At 49.4% G+C, this 20,077-nt stretch overlaps 1 protein-coding gene across 5 annotated transcripts in view; it reads left to right on the top strand.

Annotated features, from left to right (window-relative positions):
* AP2B1 (adaptor related protein complex 2 subunit beta 1) overlaps window positions 1-19,728 on the top strand; it is a 78,563-nt gene extending 58,835 nt beyond the window's left edge. For all 5 annotated transcript variants that reach the window (XM_038157641.1, XM_038157646.1, XM_038157642.1 and 2 more), the window contains 4 exons: window positions 6,454-6,538; window positions 7,282-7,368; window positions 15,386-15,540; window positions 17,525-19,728. In XM_038157641.1, coding sequence (XP_038013569.1) covers window positions 6,454-6,538; window positions 7,282-7,368; window positions 15,386-15,540; window positions 17,525-17,599 — 402 coding nt within the window. In that variant the 3' untranslated portion in view covers window positions 17,600-19,728. The remainder of the gene's footprint in view (window positions 1-6,453; window positions 6,539-7,281; window positions 7,369-15,385; window positions 15,541-17,524) is intronic.
* Window positions 19,729-20,077: the final 349 nt, after the last annotated feature.

Below are 20,077 nucleotides of genomic sequence, written 5' to 3' on the forward strand. Positions count from 1 at the left end.
TATCAATGCCCTGACAGCCAAGGCTCTGCTTTTGTTTTGTGGGTTCATGTAGAAAGGATTTGTCTTGAAACGTTCAGAAATCGCCTTGGTGACCTACTTAGGGAACAATTTATAGCATAATATAGGAGAAGAGAATACAAATGTTCCTGGATTCATTGAAGAACCAAAACACTCATCAGGTTGAGTTTACTTAATGTGGTTTTTTTTCCTCAGCTAGGGAACATTGAAGCAGATGTAGGGCTGGTTTAAACCTGAGGACCTTATGTTCATCTCCTATTCTGGTGGGAGTTTTTTGTTTTAAGTAACAAGAAAAATAAGTCCTGAAGTAACCAAACTGATAGCTTTCAACTTTTTGTCATGTTAATTATACACTTCAAAGACTAGTTGTACATTCCTTAGGCAACTATTTCAGAAGTAATGAATTCATGTCTTGTTCAGGTTATTTTTATTACCATTTCTAATCTTTCACCCAATACAGCTCACTTAATCTTGACATTTGTAATCATGGAGAGAAACTAAAATATTTGACAAGGTAACAAAAAAGACATTTTTGCAAGAAGATGAAGAGGGCTGAAATATTTTCAGAGGCTTACTTAGGTAAAATATAGCTGAAGAGTCTTGTGTTTGCTAGTCACCTTGCATCTTGTGATGCTGAATGCCAGGCTTCTCCCCTGCATCCCAGAATAACCATGATCATTTTCATGACTTGTTGACTCAGCTTTAACCCCCAGTCAAGCACAGATTTAACCAAAGGGTAAAGCTGGACTGGACACAGCGCTGTAGGGCTGAACAAACCCCAATCCCTTCTGTCTGGTTCATCTTTTTAACTTCTGTCAGATTAAAAAGCTGCTTTTGGAGTGTGCCCGTTGCTAAAGAAATTCTGACTTAGGTATTTGTGTGCTTCTAATTTCTGCTGGGGGACTCTCTTGCAGTGCCTTGTCAGCAATTTTGGGGCTGCCTGGTGCTTGTGGGAGCTGTGGTCAGAACATGGCACCAATGCATAACAACAAGCCCTTGCCCAAAGGTCTGTGAGAGGCTGTGTTGGCTTTCCTGGGTGTTTGATAGCCATGGAGCCATCTCTGGGACTTGTACAGGTCTCTCTGGCTCCTGCAGTGTTGCGTTTTCACAACTAAAGCAGTGGTGACACTGCTGGTGACATGCCAGCTGCTAGGGCCATACCAGCTGGGAGAGGTGGGCTGGGTGAGGTATCTTTGGCACCATGTGTGTGAGACCTTCAGCTCTCAAAGGGCAAGGTGCCTCCTAAAACAGGGATTTGCACTGGTGGGAATAATAAGTCTTTCCAGATAGTTCTTCAAGTCAAATTTGGAATTAGAAAATGCCTGGGCTGAGAGCCTTTTTATGCTAAAGAGAGCCACTGTTCCTTATAATTGGCTTTTTAACAGCCAGGAAATTGGAATACCCATTGGAGCACACAAGAATTGCTCCCCTAATCCTGGAAATGGGTGAAGTGGAGCCAACCTGCAGCCAGAGTTTCAGAGCTCAGGCCTGGCCTGTCATGGCACAAACATGATCATCTCTTCTGTGAGATTGTAGCCCCTTGCAGGAGACAGTGCAGGTGAAAACGAGCTGTAGGCACTCCTGGAGCAGCAGCAAGTCTGCCTGAGGCTGGAGCCACTCTCCTGGGATCAGAATGCACCATCAGTGTGTCACATCCTGCTGTCAGCTGCCAGCCCTGCTTGCTGCAGCTACAGAGCATGCAGCTGAAAAAAGCTGGAATGTTTCAAACTGGGTTTTTTATTTAATTCAGTAAAATTATCTGAGTGTGGAAAGGGAAGGATCTGCCAGCTGCATTTCTCCCTGAGGAGGGGCACTTGGAAACACAGACTTGCTGCTGGACAGTGTGACGTGCAGGACACTTTGACAAAACCTTTTTATAGAGACAGAGGAGGAAGGTGCAGCTTCTTCACTGAGGAAATATCAGTGTTGCTAATGCAGTGGGTGATGCTTATCCTTCCAGTCTCAGCTCTGCTGTAACTCATCACCTGTGCTCCTCCACGCTCCAGCGTCTCGCAGTGCAGAACCGCTGGAGCTCTCATTCATCAGAGCTGTTAATGTATCTCAGGTCACAAACACAGCACTCTCAACTTGCAGACAGATTTCACACATCCAGCTCTCTGTGGGAATCGTCGTGAGCAGCAATTCCAGCCAACAGATGTTCACTCTCCAGAGCCTGCTTGATAAATGACACAATATCTGCCTGTGTGTGAGTGGTGTCAGAATCCCTGACCAGCCACCACACAACACCTGTGGGTAGCTGGATGGGGAAGATGCTGCTTGGGTTTGTTGCCTGGGTTATTCTTCAACAGTCTCTGCTTGTGAGAGTCTTATTTCAGCAAAGAACCCTCCTGGGAACACTCTGAATTAAGGACTTGGATCACAGCTTGGCATCTGCGGCCAGTTCCTCGCTCAGCTGTGGAAAGCTGTTGGTTTGGAGGTTAAGAGCACGTCTGCCACATGGTACAGCACATTTATAAATTGTACATTTTGAACTTGAAGTGCAGGAAGGCACAGGAGAGCACAACCCTCCCAGTAACTCCGTGTTCCCTGACCATTGATGTAACCCTTGCTGTGCCTGCACAGCTCCAGGCTCAGCCCTGTGGGAAGAGCACAGAGAGAAGAAGCACAGCCTTGAGCACAGAGCCCAGCCCTGTGCCTGGCAGAGGCTGCAGGCACCCCTGGGATCCTGAGAGCCCTTCCTGTCACACAAAATGAAGTGGAGGAGCAGCTTTCCCTGGGGGCAGAGCAGCAGACTGTCACAGAGCAAGCCATGACCTGGTGAGGTAAAAAAAGGCTCTGCAGAGGAGAGTTGTTCTTGCCTTAACAGTTTGGCTGTTACCAGGCTCTAAAGCAAAACCCAACTTAAGTAAATCCTTAATTTAGTGTAGGTGCTAATGGGATTCCAAGTGGGTATGTTGTGTACTTGCTGCTGATGGAAAGCATCTGTGTTGCTTTCAGACTTGACTTTGAAAGTCAGTTCTGTTGCTCAAGTCTGAGATTTAAAGCATCAGAAACCTACAGTATTGAAGAAAATATCTTGACATTGTTCCTGTGAGGTACTTCTTCCCCAAAATATCATGTTTGGGCTGTCAGAGGGCTGGACTGCAAGAAAGCTCTTCAGAAGGGTGCTCATGCTGGAAGGTGAGCAAATATATTCCAGGGGTTATTTCTAGAGGTGCTGCTTCCTCTGGTCAGATCATGAACAAGACATAAGTGATTTGTAGCCCTGAGCCAATTTTTAGTGGGCTCACACCTGTTCAACAGTCAAGCATCACACAAGAATCTGCCACCTTTTGACTTCTATCCCTCAGAGATTTGTTGGCTGCTTGACTAAATTCACAAGGTACTAATATTTTTTTCCCCTCTCTAAAAGATCACCAATGGAAAGCCATTTTTATTAAAAATGCTTCTGTTTCAACTCTGAAATGTCTGAAGCTAAAGGTCTAGCTAGAGTTTTAATAGTTCATGTCCAGGTCAGCAGGTTAAAGCAGAGCCATGAGCAAAGTTAGTCTGGACTGGAGGATTTGTTGAATGCAAGCAGAGGTTTCTCTACAGGTATGTCAAACGTGGAGAGACTTCTCAGCTCCTGCTGCCACGTCAGATGTCATTGCCTGTCTCAGGGCAATGTTCCCAGCTGAGGAGCACTGGATTTTTTTGGAAAGTCACTGTTATTACCTGCTCAGCTTCTTGCAGGTGCTGCTATGGATCTGTTCTCTGCCTGTGGCTGCTTTTGTAGCCTGTCAGATGGCTCCTGATGTGGAGCATGACCTTGGGAAGCTGTTACCAACTCAGGGGGCCTCTTCTTGGTGCGAGTTTCCCCATCCAGGTGTCTGCAGGTGCCTTTTGATGGACCAGATCTTGTGGAGCCCAGTTTGGGGGAAATGTGTGGTGGTGAACAATGCAAGTTCATTTTGAGCAGCTCCCCAGTCATGTCCCAGTGCTGTGTGTTAAGGAGAGCTTTTTCCACCCTGTGTGCAAAAGTTATTTGTGACAGCTGATTCCTGCATGATTACAGCTGCTTGCAAGGTGACATGTGATGTCATTCCTGAACCCAGTGATGCAGTTTGGGAGGAAGGCTGACATGTGGCTTGATTTTTCTTTACTGGGAAGAAATTGCACTTCAGAGCATCTTAATTGGGTAGCTCTCCAGAGATAGCCAAAGCAGCTTACTCAGTGTGTTTCTGCAGAGTTGAGAAGCAGGTCAGCAGATACCTTTTTATAGCATCCTTATAACTGCAGGGACAGGGCTGGCATATTAATTTGGAGTGTGCCTCTAGAACCGTGACTGGAGAGAAGGAGCTGCTTTCCAGCCCCTCTTGTATGAAACTGCTGTTGTATGGCAACAACAATTAGCTACAAAAGCTAAGTAATCTCTGTTGTTCCAAGGCAAGGCAATTAATCATTAAATCAGACTTGGAAAAGATCTTGGGTCGTGCAGTGTAGTCCCTGCTAGGCTTTGTTGTTTTCCTACGGTTCCTCTTATTGAGAACATTGTCAAGGCTGATTTTAAGTGTAAGTCCAAGCACTGGAGCTTCTTTTATCCTCAGAGGAATTTAGTACCGCTTAATAATTCTCACTGTTGGTTTTCCCAGACATTTAGCCTAAATTTTCCCTCTTCTGGCTCATGTCCATGACTTATATCCAAGCACAGCATCTGGAATGGCTGCACTGCTGTCCCTCCCCCAGCTCTCCCCTCCCAGACTCCGAGGTGCATTTTTGGCTCCTCACTCAATGTGTTCCATCATATTTTGCAGTGGTGAATCACTGAAGTCCACCCACCAATCTGCTTTTACCCCTCTGGTTCAAACACTGAACACTCCAACTCGTGAGCATGACGCCAGCAATCAGAGCATGTAGCAATCCCTGTTGCAGAGAACCAATCCCAGGTTTTTCCTCAGTTGCACCATCATTTACGTGGTTTTAGTGGGCTTTAGGCTAATCCCTTCTTAAGCTGGTTTGCACTGTGGGAATTAAATATAAGCTGCTACCTTTAGTGATGGCTGAAAAGTAGGAACACCACAGATTGTCTCATTTACCTTTCTGCAGTTCTTTGCACTTCTGGGACCTCACAATTGCCAGAAGAGTTTGTTTGGGAGCTTGAGCTCCTTCCACTTGTCTCTGGCTTGCACGTGTGTTTGATCAGCTGACTGCTTTATTCCCCTCCCTTGTCTATCCACAGCTGGTTTTTACCAACATTTGTGGGTGTCCTTCTAAACCTGCCCCTATGGGACAATAGATTCTCCCAGTAGGGCATCAATATATGTAATTATTAATGTCAGTGAAGTTTGTCTTGCCATAAATCTTTGTAGCAGCAAATTTATGCCTTTGGCTCAGCTTTTAGCATGGTCTGGTTTGTGTTTCAGGGTGACAAATTGGAGAACTCCCTCTGGGGTTTTTCAAACAAAGTAAGAGCTCAAATGACTCCTGAAATTCCCCACACAACCTCAGTTCTGGGTCTTTCTTACAAGGCTTAAGATTCCTTCCTTGCAGCACTGGCAGGTGTCTGCTGAGCTGTGCTCCCATGACAGGCTCTCACTGTGTGGGCTGACGTGGGGAGAGCATGAGAGGCATGGAAATAAAGCCCAGAGGTGCCTTTTCCTGAGCTGTGTTGTGACAGTGCACCTCTCAGACCTCCTGTTTGCTCCTGCTTGTCCCAGCAGCTCTCAGCCTGGGGAAAACTGTTAGCAGAGATTAGTGGGGAACATGGCAAATGTGTGTGATAAAGGCAAACCAGATAAGGGCAAACTCCCTGGCTGGTGGAGTTTAATGACACTGAGAATTAAGTCTTTTGTCAAGTGATGTTTTGTTTACCTGATTGCTCTCTAGCAGGGCTTTCTTCTTCCAGGAATCAACACCCTGCACATATTCCCTATTTAGAATTTACTGAGGGAAAGGCAGGAATCTGCAAGGAAGATGCAGGTAATGAACCCACTTGAGGCTTTCTAGAAAGTGTCTGGACTGAGACAGGACTAATCAAGGAGGTGAAAAATAAGGAAATGAAGGTGACAGTGAAGAATACTGCATGGGTTTGGAGCTGGGGAATTACAAGAGTGAATGACAAGGAGGGGTGATGAGGAAACTGATGGGCACTATGACAGACATGATAGCAGGTGTGTACAACCAAGAGGTTGGGATGTACCTGTCAGAAATGGGGAGAGGGAAGAGCAGGAAAGAGCCAGGATGCTGCTGGGAGCCCCTGAGTGGAACTGGCTCTGAAGCAGCACAATGAAAGGTTCACAGGAGAAGATTGGGCAGCTTTCAGTGAAAATGGAGCAGAGGATTGGTCCTTTCTGAAACTGCCCAGGGGCTCAGTACCATCCCATTCAGGCTGGCCTCTGCTCAGAGAGAGCACTCCAGGGTGATGAGACTGTGTGTGATCCCTTTGGTTTTCCAGCTGAGAGAGACTCTTTAACCTCCCTGCTTTTTCTGTGACAGGTGGCTGTGAAAAACAACATTGATGTCTTTTACTTCAGCTGCCTAATCCCTCTCAACGTGCTTTTCGTGGAGGATGGCAAAATGGGTGAGTGCTTTGGGGTGTGTGGTGAGCCTCCTTCATCCAGGCTGTGCCCAGCTGGCTGCAGGTGCCTCCTGGCTCTGCTTCACCAGTGCCTTGACCTTCAAGCCATTGCATCTCAGCAGGTCTGGTCTGGTGGCCTGTCCCTGTTGTCCTCCAGCTCCAGTACCTGCCAGAACCCAAGTCCCCTCCTCTCATACTCTCAGCCAGACATTCCTCTCCTTCTCTCAGCTAGGTGGATCTGTTTTCTTTGAAGCTGATTTTTTTTTGTTGGTGTTTGTTGGGTTGGGGTTGTTGTAGTTTTGGGGTTTTTGATGGTTTGATTCCCTTGAATGGATCTAGGATTTGCCCCGTACCATTTTCACTGGAATTTTTGTATTCCTAGTCACATTTATTAAATTTTTGTTTGAACTGGCTGGAAGTTGCTAGAAAAGCAGCTTTCACTAACATAATCCTAAATGTGTGGATCTCCTTCCTTCTTGTCAAATCCTGCATGCTCTTGGCTTGTAAACAGCTCATATGGCAAAGACTATTTCTCTTTTGGGGGAGGCCAAAACCCATCAAAGCTTTGCTGCTTTTACAAAGAGACTGAGGTAAATCCAGGAATAAATCCTGGATCTGCCCCCAGCAGGGCAAAAAAGTTACCAAAAGCCCTTTTGTGTGTCTGCTTTGGAATATTCTGTGGTGTGTTAATTAATGCTGGGGTCCTGTGAGGATCCCACAGTGCTGAGGGGATTTTTTGTTTCTAGAGCGCCAGGTCTTCCTTGCAACATGGAAGGATATTCCAAATGAAAATGAGCTTCAGTTCCAGATTAAAGACTGTCACCTGAATGCTGGTGAGTAGCTTCATTCTGCCATGCTGAGAGCACTTTTGATGCCTTGCCATTAAAAATCACCTTATTAATATCACCTTAGTAAAATAAGCTGATGGCTAATGAAGATGTAAGTGTTGCACTTCTGAATAGAACAGCCTGGGATCCTAGGGCTTGTTTCAGTCAAAAACTTTAGCTGGGTCCCCATCAAAGCACATCTAAAATCCCAAGTCTTTGATTTGACCCATCAGTTTCTTCCTTTCATTCTGGACCTTGTATTCTTGTTTTCCCTTTTACACTTTGCTTCCCTGCAAAGCTGCTCTTTCAAAGGAGCTGAATATGGTGTTGGGGCTGTTCAGCAGCCCTGTCCTGCTGCTGTGACTTGTGATCAAAGTGTTCCAGCCCTACTGCATCACCCTGAGCCACTCACTTCACCTTTGGGCAGCTTCCTTCTGTTATGAAAGATTTAACCCCACAGACCCTGCAGGGTGTGGGGTGTTTGAGGAGGACAGGCCGTATGGGAGGGGTGTGCTGGTCTTAGCTGAGATATTGATGCATTTGGATCGTGTTTGGTCCTGTTCAGTTTGTTTGGCTGTAGAGTTGCCTCTGTGAGCATCTTGTATGTGTGACCTTACTACTGCTGAAGGATAAGGGAGTGTAAAAGAGTGGAATGGGGCCAACTCAGCAGCTCTGCTCCTGTTCTGGAGGTTCTGGACAGGAGCCAAGTGATTCTACCAAAAGCTGCTCTGTTTCACAGATGAAAGAAGTGTCCCTATTGATTACCAGCTCTGTAACCTTTTTATTCTCTCATGCCTGCTATTACACAATGAACACCCTCGTGCTTCAATAGCAGACAGAAACCATGGGTCTCTTTGTACTCATAATTATTACTATTTTGGAATATAAAAGCTGGAGCATGCAAGAGGAGGGGGAAAATAGCAGCTGTTGGACCTTATGACTTGATTTCACTGTGGGGTTTGAAATGAGAACAACCTCTGTGCCTTCCCCAGTCCTCCCTCTGCTCCTGACCAAGCTTGGCATTGCCTCTCCTCCTGCACTGCAGAGCTGCTGCTGCTGGTGCCTTCTGCCCTGGCCATGCCCTGCCTGCATCCAGGGCTCTTTGTCTCCAGTCAGAAGCACTGGAAGCTGCTCATTTTGGTGTTGAGGTGCTGCCTGGAAGGGGATGGAGTTGGGAAGATTGGTGGTCCTGCAGCCTGGCCTCTCCTCCTCCCTCTGGAAGAAGATGTTATGAAATTGGAGTGACAGAATGCTCCCCATTCCAAAGGGTTTGCCAGCTCAGGGCCAGAGTGCTCACCCAGGCCTGGGATGCTCAGGGGAGAACAAGTTACCAGCTCTCAGGGAGAGCAGGGAGCACCAGGTAGCTCCTCTCAGTGGGATCTGCAGCCTTTCCCAGGCAGGAACGTGGCTGCAGAGCCTCTCCAGAGCACAGCCCATCCCTTGGGGTGCTCAGGGGAGTGCAGAACCTGCCAGGATCTGCCAGCCTCTTCAGCAGAAAGTGAGTCTCACCTCACAAACAGATTGCAAACACCTCCAGCCACTGAGGCTTCTGTTTCTGTGTTTCTGCTGCTCTGACCTCCCTCTTGCAACTCCTCCTTGACCACCTGGTCAAGAGCTTGCAGGAGGGAAAACCAGGGAAATCTTGTGTGCTTGCCTGAGCCCCTTGTGTTCTTTCTACCGGTGCAGCCCTGACTCAGCCTGCTCACCTTGGTTTCCTACAGGCAGTAAGCTCCTCTAGCTCAGACCATCCTAAGAGCACCAAGCCTTGCACAAGGATCAGCCAAATCCAAAACCCATGGAGTGTGCTGGGGTTCCAGCATCCTCAGGCTTCTCACAGCATGGCAAGTGAGACACCAGGGCAGAGGCAGAATAGACTGGGTGAACTCTGGCAGGAGCTGAGTCCATCTTCTAGTTTACACCAGAGCAAGGGTGTGTGCCTGGCCATGTGCCTCAGTAGGGTGATAATTTTTCAAGATTCAAAATCTTGATTGTTTAAATCCAGTGAAAATAGGCTTAAGACTATCCATTCTTCCAAGACTATTCCAAGACTATCCATTCATCCAAAAAGAGCAAGTCTGCATGTAAAATCTTTAGGAACTTGATCCTTGTGGAGGAAGGGCTGGTTCCTGTTCCAAAGACTCTCCTGCAGGAGATGTGTATCCACAATAGAGCTCTCAATTTGGGCTGTCAGTGGTTGTGGTGTTTCTGCAGGTTTGCAATGCACTCATGGCAGAGCTGCACAAAACTCTGCAGATCCCAGCAGCTCCTCACCAAACCTGAGGAGAAGCTGGGTTTGTGCAGCCCTCCAGCACAGGGAACGGCTCTGGAGCACTGCTGGCTCCTTGGAGCGAGCTGTTATCCCTGCTGGGACCTGCTGGGATCAGTCATTCATCCCTAGGCTGAGCCCACCCACCAGGTGGTGAGTGCTCAGAGACACCATTCATGCCTCAGCCTCGCTGATCCCAGCCCAGTGACGTGAGTGCAGCTGGAGCTAAAAATACTCAGCTCCCAGAGCTGTGCCCTAACACAGCTCCAGCAGCCACTCAGAGCTGTGTGGAGCAGCTGGGCTGGGAGGGGCTGGCCAGGAGTGTGATCCCTGCACCCTCAGAGCCTGGCTCTCCTTCTCCCAGCTCTCCTTCTCCCAGCTCTCCTTCTCCCTGCTCTCCTTCTCCCAGCTGCAAACAGCCTTTGCTTTCCTGAGTTCTCACATCTGTGTTGTGAGGAGCAGGGCTGAAGTTCTGTGCAGACATCCTTGAGGCCCTGCAGAGCAGTCAGGCAAGGGGTGCTGCTCTTCTCAGTGGAGAAACTGAAATTTGAATTTCTTCCTCTCTAAATGCCCTGCACATGTTCCCTATTTAGCTTTTACTGAGGGAAAGGCAGGAATCTTGGGAGGTGCTGCAAGGAAGATGCAGGTAATGGATCCCCTTGAGGCTTTCTAGAAAGTGTCTGGACTGAGACAGGACTAATCAAGGAGGTGAAGAAATAAGGAAATGAAGGTGAAAATGAAGAATACTGCAAGGGTTTGGAGCTGGGGAATTAGAAGAGTGAATGGCAAGGAGGGGTGATGAGGAAGCTGATGGGCAATATGACAGACACTACAGTAGCTGTGTGCAGCCAAGAGGCTGGGATGTGCCTGAGAGGTGTTAAATGGGGAGAGGGAAGGGCTGGACAAGAGCAGGAAAGAGCCAGGATGCTGCTGGGAGCCCCTGAGTGGAACTGGCTCTGAAGTGAGTCAGGCTTGGAACAGAGATTTGTTGGGGGCTGTCAGAAAAGCAGTGTGTGAGTTTCTTGTACATCCAGAGCTGTCTGTCACAGTGCAGCAGTCACCTTACAGCACCTCCTGTGCAAACTGCTGACTTCTCTCCAGGTTATTGCTTTTCTTCCTTCAAACAAAAAGGAGATAAACACAGACAGACAGCAGAGAAGCTTCTGAGGGAGTCTGTGCTCCCAGGCCTTTGTAGGTAAAAGATCCACCCTGTGCCCACAAGGCAAGGCAAATAGGATTGGTTTGAGCTTTGGTGGCTTGCAACAGGGGTGGCAAATAAAGCTCCTGTCCCTGGCAGCTCATCCCAAAGCACTGAGCGACCAGAACCTGTCTTGGCTGCTGCAGGTAGCCCAGAGCATGGCAGGTGAAGCCAAGGATAAGGTGCCAGGCTGTGGGATGAGGAGCAGGTACCTCTGAGTGGGAAGTGGGGTCTGATCTGTGTCTCCACCATCTTTGCTTCCAAAAAAAAAGCAAATCCTGGACCTTTGGAGGTATTCCCACTGTTCCCCAGTGACTCAGGGAGAGATGAGTGCTTAGATCTGGGTTTGGGGCTCAGCTTCCCAGTGGTGAGAGATGGGCCTGGCCTGAGGCTGTTCCTGAGGGCTGTGGAGGAACAAGTCCCTCTGGAGCTGTGTCATGGGGCCAAGGTGTGCTTGGGATGCCCTGCACATCTCGAATTCATCAGAGCTGTTCTGTGCATCAGCCTCTTAGGAAGAGGTTGGGAAAGTTCCCTGGAGAAAACCTCATTCAGAAAGAATCAAAACACAAGGTCATGGTTATAGCCCAGCATTCTCATTTCTTATTAATCCAGTGCTAAATTAATTGATTTGGGATTTTTTTAATGAAAATACATTAATCTAGTGCATGAAAATAGATTCCTTAACTGTCACAGCTCAGATATTCTGGGTGCTGTTGGTGCAGCTGAGGTTTCCCCTGTAACTGAGCATGCACTGAAGCTCAGTTTGCCTTGTTTACACTGGGTTTTTTCAACATGCTAAGTTTGACTAAATTCTAAAGGATCACTACATTAGGATATGCAAATCAGATGAGCTAAATGGTTTTCTTTTTCCTAAACACTGCTTACCCAAACCCACAGAGTGAAAGAGGATGAGCTGACTTGCATATGGAGATTTCCTCCCATTTAATGCTACTCCATCAGTTGCTGTGCTGTTCAGCAGAGGAATTTTGGTTTTACTTGTTTGTCACTGGTCCACAATTTGGTGTGAAACAGCAGCTTTTATGTTTGGAGTTGAACGTGGCTTTATTGGTATGCAGTGGTCACTTTGTTTTTCTCCCCCAAATAATTTGCTAATGCCGGAACAAAGAGAAATTGGATTTTATTTTGATGAAAGAACCTAGGGGGAAAATCATACACAAGCTTGCATGGTATGTTGTTTTTTTTTTCTGAATGTGCAAATCCTGTAGCTGATAGTTCAATAAATTACAGAACTGGTGCATATTACATGTCTTGGAAATGAATGTAGTGTCAGAACACTGCCCCGAGTGCCTCCCCACTGGATCAGCCTGTGCTTGGCTGGCTGCTCAGAACCACTCAGGTGCTGCTACAAATGGCAAGGGATGTTCTGGGCTATCACAGCATAAAATATAAGCATTAAATTGTACTTTCTGCCATGGAGTGCTTGTTGCAGATTGCCACAAAGGTCAGACAAGGTGTATGGTCAGCGTTGGCTCTGAGTTGTGCCTGTTCTTTGTGCAAACCCCCTGCCAGGTGCTCATCTTGGCTCTCTGAGTTCAGATGTGAAGTTCTTAAGCTGGTGGGCAGAAGATTTAAGCTCATCCTTTGCTTTACCCAGGAGAAGAGTGCTGTTAAAAAAGTATTGGGTCACTTCAGTGCAAAGGAGAGGACCCTGTGAGCTGTTCCTCCCTGTGTCCCTGTGTTTCCATGTGCACTGCTTGGCTAAAGAATTCTGTTTAGAGTGGAAAATACAAGGAAAACAAACCAAACAAACCAGCCCTGAAAGCTGGGCTGATGTCAGAGGCTTCCCTGGCCTTGGTTATGGCCAGACCTCTCTGTGTCCATCCCTTGTGCTTCAGAAGGGTTCTGAGAAGAAACCTTGAGACAAAAGAAAGTTGCTGTGCAAGGCCAGCTGTGGCTTGTGCTACTTTGCTGAAGGACTTGTGTGCTCTGCTTTGCAGAGTCCCCAGAGTCACCCAGCCCTGCTCCTGCCTCGCTGGGCTCTGGAGGCCTGGGCTCAGCTCCCTGCTCCCAGCAAGATCTGCCTGGGTTTATTTTATTTATTTTTTTTAAATAAAGGCTGTGCTGTCACATGGCATTAGTGGTCCTGCCTTCAGCCAGCCCCAGCCTGCCACTGTTGCTTAGCAACTCTGATGATCTCCAAAATCCAAATTGCTGATACTCCAGAGCCCAGGAGGGGTGGGAGCTGCTACCTGAGGGGAGAGGGGCTCAGCTCTCCCCAGGCCCCAAATCTGTGCTCAGAGAGGGGGCAGGAGGGTCAGGCAAGCCAGGCAGCAGCTCCAGCCTGCTCACCATTGCTCTGGCTGAGGCAGGGCATCTTTTGGTGGGGCTTTTTGTGCTCTTTGGAGGATAACTGAGGTCAGGGGAGCAGAAAACAGGCTTCCTAGGGTTTGCCCTGCCTCACTTTCCCTCCCTGTATCCCCTACAAGCACGTTCCTGCTCTGAAATCTGCCCCTCAGAAGGGGCTGGGGATGTTTCCGTGGCAAGAGGAGCCATCACATGAAGATTTTGGTGTAAGAGCAGCTGCTCTGTGGCTGTGTCTCACCTGCTGAGCTCCCTAGACGCAGCTGCCCTGCTCTGCCATCACCCCCTGTGATGGGGTAGCAGCCAAAATTGCAGCTTCTCATTGCAGTCCTGCTCCCCAGGGAATGCCTTTACTCTGACAGCATCTCCCAGCAGAGGGGAGACTGCTGTGCCAGGTGTCAGGGTTGCTGGAGAAAGTCCTTTCCAGTTGTTCCACCTTCAGGATGCACATCCAGAGGGGTGAGGTTTAACCACAGCCTGTCAAAATGGGGCGAACAAAATCCCATTTCATACCAGCAACCCTCCCAGACAAGGCTGTCCTGTCTGAGCCTGTGCTTGTGTTGGACTCTGTGCCTTCCCCAAGGCCTGGAGGCTCCTGTTGATGGCTTGGGAGCATGAGAATATGGGAATTGGGGCTTCATTGCTGCTGGGTGATGTCCTTGCAGCATGGATTGCTGCCTGTGAGCAGGGGACTGCTCTGCCCTGCCCATTTCCCAAGTCTGGCTGAGTTTATTGTGGAGAGGAGGAGTATGGGTGGGAGGAGGAGACAGGCAGTGAGGGGTTTTAAGCAAAAGATCTCATTAGTTACATATATCAGCCAGTTTCCATAGTAACTGGGGAAGAGAGGAAGCCTAAATCTGAGTGTGTCTGGGTGGCTGCATGCCTGAACCATCCTGGGCCTGCAGGGAGCTGCTCTGGAGCCCAGGGAGCAAAGTGGTGCAGCAAAGGGTCCAGGCTGCCCTAGGGAGAGGCAGGGGATCCAAGTGTCTGCATCAGGGGGTGGATTTGCCTTTTTCTTCCTCCTCCCACCATTCCCTGGTGCATGAACAGACTCTGCTGTCCTCTCTGCAGTCCCTCAGCACAGACTGGTGTCCATTGTCAGGTCTGGCACCCTGTGGATCTCTGTGTCTGTAGGTGCAGGGATGGATTGGAGCTGCTTGGTCACTTTGTGCTGCTCCTCTGCTGCTGTCCTGCTCCCTGTGCTCCTTCTGAGGGATCCCACATTTCCAGTCTCTGGCCTTTCAGTGCAAGTTGGTTTAAGGCTGTTTCTCTCCCTCACTTTTTGTCAGTAGTGCCCAGCCTGCTCTGAATGACCAGCATAGATAAATGTTCCACCTGCCCCAGCAGGGAGTGAAATTTCTCCTGCTGGGCACCAGCAAATGGGAATTTGCCAGTGGTGTGGGATCTTCCCCCCAAAGTGTGACTGTGCCCCTTTACAGGCATCCACAGCCTGATGTTTGCTCTGCTCTGTGCTGAGGAATCCCTTGGCATCCGGGGGCTGCTGGTTTGGTCCTGGTGTTCTGTGTATTTGCCTGTTCTGGTTTTCCTCAAAAAGTCCCTTAGAAATAATGTGTGTGACAATGACACCCATCCAGGTGTGCAGCTGAAATCACAGCTCATCTGCAAGGGCTGAGGTCAGGCTGTGTGCTAAAACTGCACCACAGCCCTGTGATGTCTGGAGACAGTGCCTGGGGGGTGGTTTACCCTTTCAAGTAATTGCTTTTTTAAACAGGGAAAGGATTTTTACTGCCTTGTAGGACATTGATTTGGCCAGAAGTGTCTGTGTGTGAGCAAAGTAGGAGGGAGCTCTTGTGGCTGGGACACAACCTCAGAACCTGAGCAAGCCTCAGGCTGTGATCTTTGCTCTTTTCCACCTTCATCTTCTGACTCTTTGGCTGCCTGTAGGTGGATGGGGGTAGACAAAGCAGAGTCCTCTTCCCCTCTGAGCAGCCTTTGAAGTCTCACCTTGATCAAGTCCTGAGTGACCCAGGGCAGTGAGAGCCCTGTAAAATGGGCAAATACTTACCAAGAGATCACAGCCTGAAGGGAATGAGGTGGGTTCATGGAGAGAACTGGATTTTTTTTCTCCTTGTGTCATGTGTGCTCCTGTCCCCAGGGAAGGAGCCAGCATTTCCCTGTGCCCTTGCATCCTGGGAATGCTCCCCAGGGCTCTCCTGTCTCTGCAGATGATGGATCTGAACTAACAGATGCCTTTTTTTTCTCCCTTCCCTCCAAAGACACTGTCTCCAGCAAGCTGCAGAACAACAACGTGTACACCATTGCCAAGAGGAACGTGGAGGGGCAGGACATGCTCTACCAGTCCCTGAAGCTCACCAACGGCATCTGGATCCTGGCCGAGCTGCGCATCCAGCCCGGGAACCCCAACTACACGGTGAGGGCTCCCGGCACAGGGCAGGGCACGGCCTGGCCGTGGCTGCCAGGGCTATGTATGAGTTACAGACAGGATGGGACTGCTGGAACGTGCCTTCAGCTGTTCTGTTTTCCAGCATCAGTCTCATTACGTGGTTATGGCAGTGGGAAGATGCCAGCAGCTCACAGCCCAGGCAGCAGACAAAGAACTTAATGTTACAACTCACTTTATAAGTTTTTTGACCAATCTCACAAAGCAAAAGCACATTGACAGTGGTTCTATCCAATCACTATAAGCACACGTACCTTTGGTTAAAACAATGCTTGCTTATTTCCAATACAATACCTGCTTCAAACACAATGCACAGAGCTCCATTATTAAGCTTAGAACTTCCTAATATTTCTCTAGATAGACTTTTCTGCAGCTTAAGGAGTTATTCTAGACAAGTGTTAATACTCAGACCATTGTTTTATTTGAATTACTTTTCTACTTCTTACATAAATTTTCTGCTGACCAATCTCAGAGGTTAGCTCTAATCACAGTTCTGCTGTCTCTGAGGCCTACCTTTTGCAGCTTTCCCAAAACACTCTGATTTTATGGATTCCCACACTCCTGCTGCCTCACCCACACCCTGAGCTCTTCCTCCCTGCCCTTCCTCCACGTGGTATTCACTGGGTCCCCAGGATGGAGGAGTGATGAATGATGAATCTGACTCCATGTTCTTAGAAGGCTAATTTATTATTTCTGATATTATATTACATTAAAGAATACTATACTAAACTATACTAAAGAATAGAGAAAGGATACAGACAGAAGGCTACAAAGAATGATAATGAAAACACGTGACTCCTTCCAGTGTCCCAACACAGCCTGACTGTGACTGGTCATTAAGTTAAAACAATTCACATGAAACCAGTGAAACAATCACCTGTTGGTAAACAGTCTCCAAACCGCATTCCAAAGCAGCAAAACACAGGAGAAGCGAATCAGATAATTATTGTTTTCATTTTTCTCTGAGGCTTCTCGGCTTCCCAGGAGAAGAAATTCTGGCAAAGGGATATTTCCAGAAAGTGTGACAGTGACACCTCCCTCGCCCCTCACTGTGTGTTGAGGGAGATGCTGTTAATTTGGCTGGAGGGGTGAGCCTGACATGGGAAGAGTGAGGAGCAACAGAATTCCCCTGCCCTGTCACCAGTGAGCTGGGACAGTGCCTGCTCAGCAATGAGCAGTGACTTGCCAAGGTTACCCAGAGATAAAGCCAAGAGATATTAGCAAGGAAGCCTTGCCAGGGTGCCCTTCCCCCTCTCATTGACAGGGGGAAATTTATGCCCCGCCGTGTTCCCGGCTGTCTGTGGCCCTGTGCTGGCACCAGCCCGGGGCTGGTGGGAAGGTGCTCTCTGTCCTGCTTCATGCACCCCTGTGACTCTTCTCTTTGACTTTGCTGCCCTTCTGAGGGACCTGTGTGTCTCTGGTATTAGAGGATTTATCTCCTGTTGGAAGCTGTGCCAGGAGTTTCAAGAGAAATCTGTGGTCTGGGGAGCTGCGGGGTGAATGTGAGCCTTGGAAGGTGATTTAAAGTGTTTGCACAAGGTTTGATGCTGCAAGCCTGGTCTCAGCCTGATCTTTGCTTTAGAGAGGAGTGACAGCCAAGTTTGTGTCCATCAGGACTGAGCAGCAGATCCTTAGAAGCCCTTGGGTTTAGTGCTGTGATTTGAGCCTGAGGACAAGCACAGGTCCCTTGTCTCAGTTTGGGACCATGTCCCCTTTGCTCCTTCCTGTGGGGCCACCCACATTTGCTGAGAATGTGGGAGCCCCACCGTGGGAGTTTGCTTTTGTTTTCCTCCTGCTTTCAGCAAGCTCTGAAGGGGCACTTTGAGGCTGGTGATGAAGAAAGCAGAAATATTCTCTGTGATTGTCAGCAGCCACGTCCAGCCCATTCCCAGCTGCCCTCGTGGCCGTGGCAGGAACTCCAGCACTAACCTCTCCTCTCCTCTCCTCTCCACAGCTCTCCCTGAAATGCCGAGCTCCAGAAGTGTCCCAGTACATCTACCAGGCCTACGATGCCATCTTGAAAAACTAACAGGAGGTGGAGCCTGTGCCTCACCCTGCAGAAGGAGGGGGGAAAAGGGGTCCCCAGAGCCTCCTTCAGCGCCAGCGCAGGGAAAAGCACTCGTAACTGGAAGCAGCTGTATTCATGTGTAGGATTGCAGTCAAAGGCACTGATTAAACAAGGTAGCAATTAGTATCCACGTGCTAACGATGATAGGGAACAAACCCCTTTGGTATTTTTAGCGTCCATGGAGTTTGTAACCACTGCTTCGAACTACTCCCGTGTGCCCCTCGCCCCTCACTCATCCCTTCTCGTGGGCTTCTCTCCATTTTGTGCCAATGTTCAGTGTTTTCTAAATGGCTTTAGGTGTAGTTTGGATTTTGTAAAATAACTGCTCATTGGAAAAACAAAAAAACACCGAGCAAAAACCACACGTCTGCTCATTAAAACAAGGCAAAAGTGTCGAAAACATAACACTGCACTTTATTTTATATTTTTATACTTTTTTTTTGAGTTTTTTTATTGTAATTGGCTTAAAGGGAAGGTGATTGCAAGGAAGTCTTGGGAGCCCTGCAGGGCCGTGGGGCTCTAGCAGGGTGAGCACAGCCTCGGGGAATTAGGAACAGAGCCATCAGTTGGGTCACAGGAGGGGGATGGAGCCCTAAGGAGGGGTTTTTATTACTCTTGTGCTGGCTTCTGTGGTGTTTTCACTCCAGCCATCTCCCTGCCTCATGAGCTGGTGATTTGAGGAGTGAGGCTGCTTTTGTGTGGGGAGGAGCTGCAGGCCTGGATGGGTAACAGGGCAGGGGTGGATGAAATGAAGGAAATGAGCCTGTTCTTAGAGCAAAAGGCTCATGCCAGAGCTCCAGGTGTGGTCTCTGCATCCTCACCCATGTGCAGCCCCTCTTCCTCCCATTCTTTCTGTGCCTGCTGAGGCCAAGCTGCCTCCTCAGCCATCCCTGAGCTGTGTCCCCCTCTCCCAGTGCTGGCCCTGGCGATTCCCAGGCTCGTGGTGGCTCATCCAGATGTGGCACTGCCACTTCCCCAGTGGGGCTGCAGTATCAGCCGGGCCCCCACAGAGAGGGGCTGCTGCTGGCAGTGCCCCAGGATGCCAGGGGAGTGGAGTGGCTCTCCCTGCTGCCATGCTGCCCCCAAACCCCAGGCTGGGCATGGTGGGAGATGGTTTGGGCTTGGCAAAGCTTGTGCCTGCCTGGGGCACTCAGCTTCCAGCTGGGCTGGCTGGAGCAGCTCATGGAGGGGTTTCTCCCCTTGGCAGCTCCACTCTTTGTGCCCAACACAGTAGCCAGAGCCAGCCACGTTCCTGCTCTGAGTCCTGGTCCCAAGCCATGCCCTGGCCCCTCTTTTCCAAGCTGTCCCCTAGAGCCAGGATTGTTTCCCTTCCAGTCCACAGCTGTGCACTCGCCCCGTTGCAACCACTCAGTGCTGCAGCAACAGCAGTGAAAGCAAAGCCTCTTGCATGCCCCTGCTCCATCCACAGCTTGTCCTGCTTAATCCAAACCCCAATCCAGACCAGCCTCTCCCTCCCCAGCATGCTTGGACATCTCCTCCCCAGCTAACAAAGCTCTTGCGTGTAGCAACCCCCCCTGTTGTCCTTTTAGATGCCACTTTCAAAGTCAATAAATGTTTCACGGTGGGAGATCGTTCATCAGGGCTTTGGCACTGGCTGCAGCCAAGAAACCAGTGCTGGGAAAAGGTCACAGTGTCCTGGGAGAGGCTCCAGCAGGACCCTGAGGAAGGTGGTGTCCCTGCGTAGGAACCCCTGGGCTTGGGGGAAGAAAGTGGGGCAGAGCTGGAGCAACCCAGCCCTTGAGCCTTGTCCACGTGTGCTGGGAGGCGATTTGCTCCGAGCCCTGCGGGTGTAGTGTAAAAATCATTAACCGAGCAATTAAGGAAGCGCCAGTGGCACTGATGCTGTGTGGGGCAGGGAGGAGAGCGCAGCTTCAGCGTGGGGAGGGGTTGCTGAGCACCCCCTTCTCTTGCCAAATTCCTTCCCAGCTTTTGGGGTGGGTGTCTCAGCCCGGGCCGGGGCCGGGGCTCGTCGGTGGCGTTCCCTCCGCCCCTGCTCGTTCGAGTGTTCCCGTTCGTGTTGCTCTTCAGGCTTTCCCTGCCCTCCGTGTCAATAAACTCATTTCCACGAGGCTCTGGCTGTGTGTGGCTCTGTGGGAATGGGGAGAGGAGCCATTCCCCTGATGCTGGCTCTGCCCAGGGGAGCAGCAGGGCTGAAGGCTGCAGTTGGTGGGAAGGAGACTGTTTGCTCACCAGGCTTCTTTTTCCACCAGCCACTTCTACAGCACAGACCCCCCCAAATCTGGGGCTCGCAGGAGGAGGAGGCAGCAAGTTTCCTTGGTGCTCCACCAGCTGCTTCTCCTCATCTCAAAGGGCAGCAGGGACAGATCCAGATGAGGAGCAGGAGATGGATGTACCCATTTTAGCCCTTTTGGGGCTCCAGGGGAGCTGTGTGTAGTGTGACCTGTTTTCCGTGTGGTG

The sequence above is a fragment of the Motacilla alba genome, chromosome 19 (genome assembly GCF_015832195.1).
Source record: "Motacilla alba alba isolate MOTALB_02 chromosome 19, Motacilla_alba_V1.0_pri, whole genome shotgun sequence".
NCBI classification, from domain to species: domain Eukaryota; kingdom Metazoa; phylum Chordata; class Aves; order Passeriformes; family Motacillidae; genus Motacilla; species Motacilla alba.